We start from the raw sequence: 13,341 nt of genomic DNA, 5'->3' as shown, positions 1-13,341 counted from the left end.
CAACCTTTTAAATTAAAAAAGTCACAAAATGTTCAAGAACAGTTTTCATCCACCAAGGCAACTAATTAATCTTGTAAGACTAAAACAGAGATGAGCTAAAACTCCAGGTAGTAAAATAGCCTATAAGAGATAAAACACACACATTTTGGTCAATACTATTTGAAGTTTCAAAGAATCATAGCCTAAAAACAAAAACCATAAAAGCATACAGCTGCTATAAGTATCTCCAGCATTTTTCTGTTATAAACAACCCCCAAAACAGAGAAAACACAGACTATAGATTATGTGATTCCTCCTCAAACAGCGTCTATAGATTTAGAGATGGCTTTTCTCATAAGATATTCTGATTAACAACTCTACAAGACAAAGAACAATTCTAATTTCTTTTAAGAGATGTTCTTTCTACCATCCTTCTTGTGTAAAAATCAGCAAATAAGAAAAATAAATTGCTGCCAAGATTCAAGATTTTCAGGATCCACTTCATAAGATACAGTGATAGACACTGTGGCATTGGCCCCAATATTTCATTCTCTCCCCCCAAAACTCTTGATGGCCTGAGACATGTACTCCACAAACCAGGTTTAGGAGAACAAATCAGGACTGACGAAATGAAGAAGATACAAGGGGGATCTAGATACAGGACACAAACAACATTTCCAAGTACGACACTGAACGCACTATGCTGAAAAATGTTACAGAAGAAGCCACCTTTGGGGCGATGTCTGACAGTGCTCTAGTATGGAAGAGAAAGTCAGCTGTAGGTCTTGAGCTCAGAGAACTGGAAGATTCTTGAACAAGGCAGAATCTGATACCATTTCAATGTCACTGGTAATATATTAAGGTAAATACATGCAGCAGAGAGAGGTCATAAAAAAAGTAAAAAATGAACACCTCTATATTTACAGAGCATGGAATGCATTTAATTTTCAAAACCTGTTCAGTAAGATTTATGAGATGATGAACCCCTTCTGGTGAATGCTTTCTTCAAAGAACTGTTTAAGAAATGCAACTTCGATGTCGACTTTAATATCATCATGAAAAAATACCGTATTATAGGTCCTTATCTAGGGAATAATACTCCCAGACAATGAAAACGCCAAATATAAAATCACAGGCCATTATAGCTCTAAAGGACTGTAGAAATCATTAAGTTTTATCCCCTCATTGGTAGCTTATTTAAATGGAGGCAGAGAGAAGTGAAGTGTTTGCCCAAGGACTAGGTATAAATTAGCGAAATTACAAAGACTAAAATCCAAGTCTTTTAGAGTTCTACTTCATTTACTCAATACGTGTACTATTACGGTTACTTCCCTTGACAACATACTATGAGCATCAAAAGGAGGAGAGGGAAAGAGAAGAAACTGCAGCTGGCATGGAGGGACTGATTCATCTGGGCCAGGCAATGGATGGTCAATTTACATTCATTATCTAATTTAATCCCCATTACAACCCTGTGAAATAGATGCCATTATTCCTACTTACAGAGAAGGAACAGAAGACACAGAAAAGCAATGTGGCCAAAAGCTACTAATGGTAGTGCCAGGATTCCAACCACAGTCTATCCAATGCAAAGACTCTGCTCTCAACCCTTCCTGGTCTCCCAGAGTTATCCTCCCTTCTTGTTCCATGGTGTATTTGTTCTGGGTAAGCTCTGGGTCTGACCACCTCCAGTGATGACTGGCTTACATGCTGGCTGGCTGGCTGGGTGCCCCTGCCTGTCTCCTAGTCCAGCACAGCATTCCAGGGAGAGGAAAGCCATCCTTTTCCCAAGAGCATAAGAGGTAGATGTACTTTTTGGCTAAACTTGACAAAGAAAGAAACTCTTTATCCATTAAGCCTTCTATTATAGCCAACTGCAGATCCAGACTAAATAGAAACACACAGGGAATACTATTTGTATTAACTAACCAATATATAAATTCAACAATGCTTCAATCATCCTGCACCTAAACTATGTGGAACCAAGAAAAAGAAGTATTTTTTTTTTTTTAAATAGATGTGGGGCGCCTGGGTGGTTCAGTCAGTTAAGTGTCTAACTCTTGATTTCAGCTCAGGTCATGATCTCACAGTTTGTGAGTTCAAACCCTGCATCGGGCTCTGCACTCACAGCACAGAATCACAGGGATTCTGTCTCCCTTTCTCTCTGCCCCTCCCCCTGCCTCTCTTTCTCTCAAAATAAGGAAAAATAAACTTAAAAAAAAAATAGATGTTTCAAGTTAGTGATTCTCTACAACTATGGGATGGTAGGGGAGAGGGTGGAACCAAAATCACCTGGGGCAATTTTCACAGTAAAGAAGCCTATCCCCTCAGTCCAACACCCAACCCCAATAGTACATATACTCAGGAGGGATATTCTAGGTTCCAGGAAGAGAGGAGTTCGGGCAAGTAATTTGAAAGCATTTTGTCAGGTAATTCTAAGAACCAGCATAACATACTAGATATACCCTATATCCAAGTAAAACTACTGTCCTGAGGGATAAGTGAGATGGTGTACGTTTCTGTGCCCGGACAGGAAGGACTAAAGGAAGTACAGGCAGGGAAAGACAGTGTAGTATAAAGAGCAAAACAGGATCTGACAGTAAAAAGCTTACCAGAAAAGGGCCAGGCGAAACAACAAGAACAAAACTTTTTAAATAGAAGATATATGAAGTCAAAAGGCACAGGGGTCTGAAGTGTTAGCTGTGGGGAGGATCACCTCCAGGGTTTTCAGCAGCCAGAGAGCATCACTGTGCTCCAGAACAATCCAATCACTAATACCACAGTTTGGAAACTAACCTGTATTTAAGAGAAAGTGTTCAAATCAAATACTTCTTAATGGATTTCTTTCCAAAATGGCTAGATTCTCTGATCTGATCAAGATTCAACCGTTCTACTTACATAAAAATGACGCATGAAAAGCAGCATGGTTTAGTGGGGAAACTCAGCATGAGTTCTGGAGTCAAGCAGATGTAGGTTCCGGTACTTGGGAGGTTTTGTGGTCTTCAGTATAGGGAATGTGGCTGAAATCGGAGAGGTCAGGAGGTTTTCAAGGGAGAGTGTGCAAAGTGTGAGAAGTTTGAGAGCTTGCTGGGACCCAACCTGAAGACCGCCAACACTTCAGGGATGCCGGAGGAGAGAGAGGACCTTGCATACAAGACACAGGGACACAGGAGTCATCAGAAACTTGAAGGAAAACCTGAAGAATTTAGGATTACCAAAGCCAGGCAAAAAGAGTGTTTCCAGAAGGACTGTGCACTGTGTCAAATGCTGAACAGTAGAGCTAAACAAACAACTGCAGAATATTCCCTGGGCATGGGAAAATAAGAGGACATTGGCATCTTGATTAGTACAGATTCAAGGGAAACAAGTAAATATAACTCTTTTAAGAATCGTAGCCATGAAGGGAAGAACAGAAAGGTAGACTTAGCTGGAGATGAGGGGGAAGGTTGACATGTGAGCATTTTTTTAATGGATAAGAAAAGCTTACATTATGTTTAGGTGTTGATGGGAATAAATCGTAGAGACAGATGAAAGATACAGGAGAAAAAAATGGCCAACAAATGGAGTAAGGCCTCTGAAAATGTGGGAGGAGATGAGAGCCACTGCACAGAGGAGGGACTGGACTTAGGAGGAAGGAAAAGGAGGAACAAAGGAAAGCAGAGCTGATGCAAGGACCTCGAGGGAGACCCTGTCTACTGGTTTCTATTTTCTCTAGAAAGTAGCAGGTGGGTCTTCTGCTGAGAGTGAAGGAGTCTCAAGATGGGCAGAAGAATTAGAAGCTTGAGGAGAAAGAAACTTTAAATTGTCACCAAGGAGAATTAAAGAAGAGGAATACGGGCCCCCCTCCAGTCTCTTTGAGTTCATGCCCGAAACTGTGGGCCCTGTGACCATGAGCAGTGATTAGGATACAGTATGAATGGCCAGGTTTAAAAATGGGACTCTTTCTTTTGTGCTTTAACCAGGGTCCTACACACCTCAGCGCACAGAGAGGAGAGGAATCTAGACTTGAATGTTTGAACGTATAATAGCCTCACAGACATTTCCATCAGCAAATTCCAAGAAATCAATTCTAGAGGCGCCTGGGTGGCTCAGTCGGTTAAACGTCCGACTTCGACTCAGGCCACGATCTCGCGGTCCGTGAGTTCGAGCCCCACATCGGGCTCTGAGCTGATGGCTCGGAGCCTGGAGCCTGCTTCCGATTCTGTGTCTCCCTCTCTCTCTGCCCCTCCCCCATTCATGCTCTGTCTCTCTCTGTCTCAAAAATAAATAAACGTTAACAAAATTAAAAAAAAAAAGAAATCAATTCTAGGCTCATATTTTAGTAAACAGCTAATATCAAAGCATGACACTGAAAAATACAGTACGTAATCAAATTGAGGCAAATTAAGACAAAATACCACAGTGAAAAAAAGGCCTCAGTCATTGCAGGTTTCTATTTAGAATTAAATTTCCAGTTAAATGTTCCTTTTCAATTTGTTTTGGGTCAAGAGGTTATTAACACCATAAAAAAGTTAATAGAAAAGTATGGTCTAGGACAAAGATGTGTTATTATATTTTACATGAATGCCTGTTATTAGGAAATTATCAGTTCCTAAAAACAACCATTCCTAGTTCATTAAGGGACAATTACATCAAAACTCATCTCCTATTATATTTTATTGCCCAATTAGTATTCTAGAGACAAGAGCACAAGTTATAATAGAAACCATACTTCTATGTCTACAACTGTTAAATAAAAGATAAAGGAAATATAGTTTTTTTATCTAACTAAATCATATAGTTTATTTCCAAATTTGTTTTAAATATTATGTTTATTCATTTTTCTCCTCTTACTCTGGCCCAAAATCTTAATTGAAATCTATGACTAGAAGGAAACAAGAATTAATATATAGGGACAAGAGACATCTATTTAAAAGCCTGGGTGGCTTGGTTGGTTAAGCATCTGATTCTTGATTTCGGTTCAGGTCATGATCTCACCTCTCCACAGTTCATAAGATCATGCCCTGCACTGGGCTCCATGCTAACGGCACAGAGCCTGCTTGGGATTCTCTCTCTCCATTTTTCTGCCGCTCTCCTGTTCACATGCATGTGCACTTTCTCTCAAAAAAAAAAAAAAAAGAACTTAAAAAAAATGTTTGCAATTGGTCAAAGCTCACATGAACCATGGGAAAAGGAACAAAAATCAAAAGCACAAAAAGATATTTGTGAACTGTCAAGAATTTAAACCTGGCAAGGATTAAAAATGTTGATGAAGTAGAGTTGGGAGTACAGGGCAATAGGAATGGCTTTAACACTTGTTCTAGATCATTCAGAACTGTGGTATCAGTGACTGCATCACAGTGATACTCTCAGTGCTGCTAAGATCTCTGAGATGACCTGCCCCACAGCTAATGGCACTGTGCCTTTTGACTTCATGTATCTTTTTATTTAAATATTTGTGTTACTGTTGTTTCACCTGGCCCTTTGCTGTTAAGCTTTTTACTGTCAGACCCCGTTTAGCTCCATATGGCTAAACTGTCCTTCTCTGCCTTCTGTCCTTCTCTGCCAGAACTTCCCTCAGTCCTTTCCGTCTGGGCACAGAAATGTACACCATCTAACTTATTGGGAATGTTAATATTCTAAGTTAAAAGACTACATTTTCCCGGCTTCACTTGCAGCCAAGATGGCCACTGACTCAGTTTGAGCCACGGAGGTGTAAGCAAAAATGTTGTATGAGATTTTCAGGATAGGACAGCCCTTCTTTCCTATTATCTAGGAAATGAGTGGAAAGACAGGAGCTTCAGAAGCCATCTTAGAGAATGGCATGCCCTTAAGCATGAGAGCAGAAGCCACACACTTTGGAAGTAGAAGAAAAAAGTAGCATAGGTCACCCCTGAAATACCTACCTCTAGACTTTGTATAAGAAAATAAATCCTGAAGTATTTAAACTACTGACTGAATCTTTGCCTACTCCATAACCAAAAGCAATTCTTAATGAATAAACAATGGAATTAGGATTTATGGATGTTAGGGGCACCTGGGTGGCTCAGTTGTTTAAGCGTCCGATTTTGGCTCAGGTCGTGATCTCACAGTTTGCAGATTTTGGACCTGCATCAGGCTCTGTGCTAACAGCTCAGAGCCTGGGGCCTGCTTCAGATTCTGTGTGTGTGTCTCTCTCTCTGCCCCTCCCCTGCTCATGCTCTCTCTCTCTCTTTCTCACACACACACACAAATACATAAACATTTAAAAAAAAAAAAAAGGATTTATAGATGTTAAGTTAGATGGACTGATGGAGAGAAAGAAGAGTACCTGGGTGGCCCAGTCAGTTAAGTGTTCAACTTGGCTCAGGTCATGATCTCACGGTTCATGAGTTCGAGCCCCATGTCAGGCTCTGTGCTGACAGCTCAGAGCCTAGAGCCTGTTTTAGATTCCATGTCTCCTTCTTTCTCTTCCCCTCCCCTGTTTGCATTTTGTCTCCCTCCCAAAAATAAATACACATCAAAAAAAAATTTTTTTAAAGACTCACAGAAAGATATCCATGAGATACTGGCAAGTCCAATAAGTAGGTTAAGAAAAAATACATTAAATATAATCCTACTGTTTACTTAAACTTTGAAAAAGGGTGTCAGTTGCAGGATGCCTGGGTAGCTTTGTTGATTAAGGATCTGACTCTTGACTACAGTTCAGGTCGTGATCTCATGGTTCATGAGTTGGAGCCCCATGTCGGGCTCAGTACTGACAGTGCAGAGCCCGCTTGGGATTCTCTCTCTCTTCTTCTCTTTCTGCCCTTCCCCTGCTTGTGCGCTATCCCTGTCTCTCTCAAGACAGATAAACTTAAAAAAAAAAAAAGCTTTAAAAAAATTTTTAGTTGAACTACTTTTATGATTCTTTTGAAATGGAAAATTGTACTTATTTTAGCTATCAACCATCTCTAGTATACAAAATATATTTAAGGCACAGGTCAAATCTATTTTTTAATATTTAATTATAAAAAGTTTGTTATTGAAATGGGTAATGTTTTTCATAATTGGTGCGATAGTAAATTATGAATCTCAAAGGTAAATATAATAACCCCTAGGAACTATGTGTAAGAATAGCAGGAATAAAGCAGACTTCGCAGACTTACTACTAATCCCACCTCCACAAAATCCACAAAGATTAACATAAAAAAGGGAAGTTTCCTCCACATATTAAACTCTGCATAAATGACTTGCCTAGAGTGATTTATGTATTGAGTAATAAAATACTGGAGGACAGAATAAAAGTTAACAGTCTACTGCATAGAAATAACCACTCACCTAAGCACTCAAAGGGATCTAAAAAGTTCACATAGGTGGGCAACTGTCTAGGATTTGTGAGGGGAACAAGGATGAGCAATACCAGCCGTGTTTTCTCTGAAATTCGCCTTCTGATCTAGTGACTTGTAATCTAGAACAATGACTTCCAAAACATGCTGCCTCTTTTCCAATCGTCTCCATTTCATTCACTAGGACAGAACTAGGCCTCCCTCTTAGGTAAGGACTTGCACATACCTTCCCACTGGCCTGTCAGCACCAAGGTCCTGTTAATTACCACATCAATTTCCGTAGCTCCATCTTCCACAGCCAATCTGATCTCTTCCAATCGTGTTTTTAAATGAGTCTGTCCAGCTGGAAAGCCAGTGGCCACTAGTAAAGAGAGGGAAAAAGAAGGAAGGAAGGGAGGGAGTGAGGAAGGAAGGAAGGAAGCAAAGAGAGAGGGAAGGGAGGAAAAAAGGAAGGAAGGGAGGAAGGAAAGAAGACAAATTTTAGTTGGTTTCTCAATAAGGAATTTGATACAAAAACACAAAAAACAACAACAAACAGCATTTAGACTAAAGCATTAATGACACTAAAGAGCTTCACGCTTATGTTGCAAAGTGAAGTGTGAAGAAATAGAAGGTCATCTCATATGGTGTTATTGGTGTTAGGATAAATATTAGTATTGCATCGTCTGGAAAACCTGAAAGTAAGTTGCTGCAGTGATGCTCATGAGGGCCTCTAAGTAAATAGATACTAAGAAAATATGTTATCGTCACACCGAGTCACAAAACAGTAGCTATAGCTCTATCTTGATGGACCCTGGTTAATTATGGATCCTACTCCTAATCAAGTTGGCTATCATTGTATTCTTGATTTACTCACTCACACTTACAGCTGTGGTAACCAAATTGCAGTATAGGTTTTTCCCACTGCCTATCTTAAAATGAATAGCCAAGCAGATGAGAATAGAGGGAAGAGACAGCAGGAGGGAAAAGTACCTAATTTGTCCACAAAATTGGGACAGGGGTGAGGTGGGAAGAACAGGACCAAGTACAAAAAAAAAACAAAAAACAAAAACGAAAAGAAAATACAGCCACACTTCTGAAAACGTATTATATTTTTTACACGTGCATCATTAATTCCATTTCTATGACTAAAGATAACCTTTTGTATTTCCTTGATGTTATTAAATTCCTTGGGTCTGCTATCTTACAGGAGAGCACGTTTCCCTGTTGTATAAAAGAAAAGCTGAATTGACAGAAGCTGATGAAAAATTAAGGCAGCTGCCAAATACTGTGGGAATCCTCACAAATGGCTTGTATATCAATACTGTATACTATGTTTCTTTTGATGTATCCCTAATAAAATAAATTAATCATCTTTTTAGACTCCTTTTTCAAGGCCCCAGGATATTCCTCTTAACATCTTCTAAAATACAACCTAATTTTATATCTGTCCATCCATATACTCACACACACTCAGCTACACAGAAGCTTTTAAGACTCTTCTTTCCTTCATGCCAAGTCCTACTGAGTCTCTCTTAAGTCAATAATTCCTGAACATACCCTCTCTACTTTATCTCCCAGGCTTTGGAGTGGCTCTCCTCACCTCCCACAGGGACTGTGATAAGTCCCCCTAACTTCCTGTCACCCCTCCTTAATGTGTCCAGTACCATCTCCTGACCCACTACAGCATAAAGCTGATCATGACATAACCTCTTCTCAAAACCTTGCAGTATCTGCCCCATCACCAGAATGAGCCCAAAGGCCACTGCCGAGCCTAGTTTCCCTATGGGATCCGGCCCTGATCTACCTCCCCAGCTTCAACTCCCAGAGCCCCTTGCCCCCTTGCCCCAATTTAGACCCAACAACTGCAAGCCATGTACAGTTCGCTGAACACGCTCCTGTGCCTTCACACACGCTAGTTCCTCTGTCTAAAATCATTCGCTAACTCACCAACACGCCTCCTTACCCTTTAAGACCCTATGCAGCTATTAGCTCCTCTATGAAGAATCCCCTTACTCTCTGTCACCAACCTCTGCAAAATAAATCACTCCCTGCTCAGAGTTACAAGCGTAGCTTCTGCATATCTCTATTAGCATATTTTGCATACATATAATACTATATATCCTGCATGATGATGTTTTAAACTTGATTATTCCTCCTAAACAACTAAGTTTCCTTAAGGACAGGGAAACGCTTCTGTATTCTTGGGAATTCACATGGTCAGCGACTTAGCAGGCAATCAGATACTGAGACAATGAGTAAAAACAAATAATTAAATAGATAAAACTAATTAAAATAATATAAAATTATACATAAAGCCTCCAGGTGTTTTGAGGTGAAGAACCGGAAACAGGTTGAGAGACAACAGCAAAGCCAAAACAATTTTACCCGAAGCCACTGGGATGGTGGAGCCGGCTGCCTTCAGTGCTTTCACAGCATCACACACTCGTGCGGGATAAACACAAACAGCGGCTGTAGTAAGGCCTATGAAGAAAGAAATCGTAACAGTCTACTTTAGCGGAAGTTCAATTTGTACAATATGCTTTTAATTATTATTTATACCACCACACTGGCAGAAATCAAAATGGCAGGAAAAGTAACTCCCCCATGACGCTGCACTGAATGAAAAAGTTTTAGGGGCGCCTGGGTGGCTCAGTTGGTTAAGCATCTGACTTCGGCTCAGGTCATGATCTCACGGTTCATGGGTTCGAGCCCTGCGTCGTGCTCTGTGCTGACAGCTCAGAGCCTGGAGCCTGCTTGGATTCTGTGTCCCCCTCTCTCTCTGCCCCTCCCCTGATCTCTCTCTCTCTCTCTCTCTCTCTCTCTCTCTCAAGAATAAATAAACATTAAAAAAAAATTTAATAAGGAAAAAGCTTTGACTCTCCACATTCCCTTCCAGGTCTTGACAATATGGGTCATTTTCTAACTGTTAAAGTCATGGAATAAAACAATCATGATGCTACTCTTTGAGGATAATATTTAATACCACTTTTTAAAAATTCCTAAATGGTAAACATAATGGTCTTGACTCAGTGACAATATTTTATTTCATGTAGATAACAAAATCCAGATTTCTACAGCAAACAGACAGTAGATGGAAAAAAAAAAATGGACGTGAACCTTACAAGGTAATATAGCAAAATGACATTTAATTGATCCTATTCCCTCTGTTGCAAGAAATAATAAAATCTGAATCTGGAGCCCTTATTTGGAAGAATAAGCTCTTAAATCTAAAAAAAAATCAAATAAAAATCAAATAGCCAATATAAAACAAAACAAGAGCATAAGACTCATATGAAGTTGTTACTTTTTTCAGCCCCTCCCTCAAGGCTGTTACTTTTAATAACTTTGTATAACAACACCTACAAACAGGTGGTGTTTTTATTGTCAACTCAAAAGAAACATCATAAATATTTTTCAAAAGCTGTGGCGTTATAGGTCTACAAATTATCTACAAACTACTTGGGATAAAACACCAGCATTGGACCAAAGCAGCATCTCTAGCTGCATTCATTACAGACAGGCACTCGGGGATCATGAAGCATCTCTCCATGAAAAGCTCCTAAAACCAGCCCAGTGAGTGATACGCACATCATCCCGGAAATGCTGTTAGCCTTCCAGATCTCGGTTTCCTCATTTAGATACAGAGGGTCAACTCTCAAAGAAAGGTCTCCTCCTTTCCTAAAATGTTAACATTCTAAACTTACTGCAACTTTAGAAAGTCCTTTCTTTCATGTATACTAAGAGAGTGAATATAACTTTTTTCAAAAGATCTAACCTAATATACGAGCATGCAATATTCCCCATTTGCATTTTATTCTCAAAAGTATTTCATTTACTCACAGAAAATACTTTATGTATGAGATGTGATTATTAAGTAATGAGACTGGCTTTTGCACATGTGGCTAGGGAATGAGAATCAGTATTTTAGAGTCACTGGATGGAAAATTTCCCACACTGAAGAAGTAGAAAGAAAAATAAAGAAACTCTCTACCAGCAACTTTAATCCATGATGGGAAGAACTGACCTAAAAAAGAGATTCAGATTCTCTCCCTGCTGTTTTTTAGAGAAGAATCTCAATTATTTGCTATGTACACAAATCTACCAGTGGATCTTACTGCTATTATCATTTAAGCAGCTGAATCTTAAGTCCTCTTAGATTTAGTAATTAGTACTGTAAAGGGGTAAACACAGACAGATTATACACAACAACATTACCTTTATCATGCACATTTAAAGCTTTTAAGAGATCTTCCCGGATTGGATACTTGGCTTTATAACAAAGCCTTTGAACGTTGGAAGATGTGTCATCACCTGAGAGTGTAGTAAGATCTATAAAGGTAACAGCTTTCAGGAGCCAAGCAGCCTGGTTTAAGAAAAGTAAAAACAAGATTAAAAAAAAAAAAAATCGTCAACAACCCAGTTAGTTAGCAGGAAATCATTAGACAAACATTTGTGCTAAAATCTGACATCTACACTGTTCTCAGGCATGTCATTCTCTATATGATATAGACATTGCTCAACAGAGACCAAAAAGATGAACACTGCAGAGAACAAAATAAAAGAGGGGTACAGAGTAGTCTTAAAACTATTTTCCTTCCGTAGCTATCTCAAAGTGAAATCCCTAATAGAGCAAGCCTCCCCACATCACACCTCCCCATCTTATCCACCAGGAGCCCTGATGGCTACCATGATATGAGAGAACTTGGGAATAAGAGGATCTCTATCTGATATTTTTACCTCCACCCTTGAGATCTAGGATGAGACATTAAAAAAGAAGTCTCTAATTTCTTTGCTGTTTTTTTTTTTCACTGTATCCCAACCCCATTTTTAAAACAATATTCATAGTTTGTAATTCATTCTAATGAATTTCCTTTTATCTTTCAATTAGAATATTTCCAAGGATGAGTCAAATGAGAAATGTCACCCTAAAGGATTCAATGGCAATATTTTGCCTCACTTGAGAAATGAATTCTGAATTCCTTCTAGTCCTGTGATCCACAGCACATCTTTGGTCAGTATCCACTGAAGGATATGCTGACCACAAGTACCCCATGAAACATCACTTTTTGAATTTTGGAAAATGATTTATGAAAATTAATAGTAAGGTAAACACGGTGGTCAAAGAAGGTCAACTTTTATGCCTAAGGGCCTCAACAGCAGACACACCAGGTTTAGACGTTATGGTTTAAAAATTAAAATAGAAGACAACCAAAGAAGGTATGTCTAAGGAACTGAATAAATGTGTTGAGGAAATACGCCATTTAATTCACTCATGAATAAAGATGCCTCAAATTCATTTGCGGCTTTGCCACTCAAGAGTGGTAAGATGTTTAACTTGTTCGGATAAATATGTTATCTTTCTCCAACCCATCATCATCATATATGAATTATTAAAATAAGTCATGGACAGCTGCAATCTTTTAAGTTTAGATGCATCTTGAGCAAAATTCAATATTGTGGCCTTGAGGGAAGAGACCAGGCATTGTAAACTACAGGAATAGAATGCTCAAGAAGAAACCTTACTTGCCACTCCTTTTTCACCATTCTGCGAGCCTGGATTTGCTCTGCACGCCTCAGAACTGCTGGTTGATTCACTTGTATTTTGGAGATCCAGCTAAGGTCTAAAGGGGAAAGAAGAACACTTCTTTATCAAATATATTCACCTATTTTCACGCAGTCCTTGGAAGGATATATCATTTTGCATCGAAGCTCTTATAAAGCTTCTGTTTCTTTTTTGCACAATTACAAATCAATAGCCTTGTTGAAAGAAGCTTGGTCATGAAAAGGCATACTTCATGTAAAATCAAGTACAGGAGGAACCGGAAGAACTTGTATTGATTCGTTACACAGACATATCTAACAGAGGAAAATGTTACATTACTCCTGCCATGTGCCTCACATCTGACGGCAAAGACTTATTTGTAAGTGCCCCGTCCAGGAGAACAAATGATTAATAAACTGCCTAGTGAATTAATGTTGGGGCTTAAAGGAACCCTTGATCACTACCCCCTACTGACAAGATTAGTCTCTACTAGAGGCTGATATGATATATCCCAATCTTTCCTCAAAGGAGACTATTTCAAAATGTATTAGA

The 13,341-nt window shown here is 39.2% G+C and overlaps 1 protein-coding gene across 4 annotated transcripts in view; it reads right to left on the bottom strand.

The window, feature by feature from the left end:
* DERA (deoxyribose-phosphate aldolase) overlaps window positions 1–13,341 on the bottom strand; it is a 120,174-nt gene that overhangs the window by 56,457 nt on the left and 50,376 nt on the right. For all 4 annotated transcript variants that reach the window (XM_030321826.1, XM_030321828.1, XM_030321829.1 and 1 more), the window contains 4 exons: window positions 12,771–12,868; window positions 11,463–11,610; window positions 9,633–9,728; window positions 7,492–7,626 (listed from right to left, as the gene is read on the bottom strand). In XM_030321826.1, coding sequence (XP_030177686.1) covers window positions 7,492–7,626; window positions 9,633–9,728; window positions 11,463–11,610; window positions 12,771–12,868 — 477 coding nt within the window. The remainder of the gene's footprint in view (window positions 1–7,491; window positions 7,627–9,632; window positions 9,729–11,462; window positions 11,611–12,770; window positions 12,869–13,341) is intronic.

This window comes from Lynx canadensis, chromosome B4, assembly GCF_007474595.2.
Source record: "Lynx canadensis isolate LIC74 chromosome B4, mLynCan4.pri.v2, whole genome shotgun sequence".
Classification (NCBI taxonomy): Eukaryota; Metazoa; Chordata; class Mammalia; order Carnivora; family Felidae; genus Lynx; species Lynx canadensis.
This window is presented reverse-complemented; position numbering and strand designations above follow the sequence as displayed.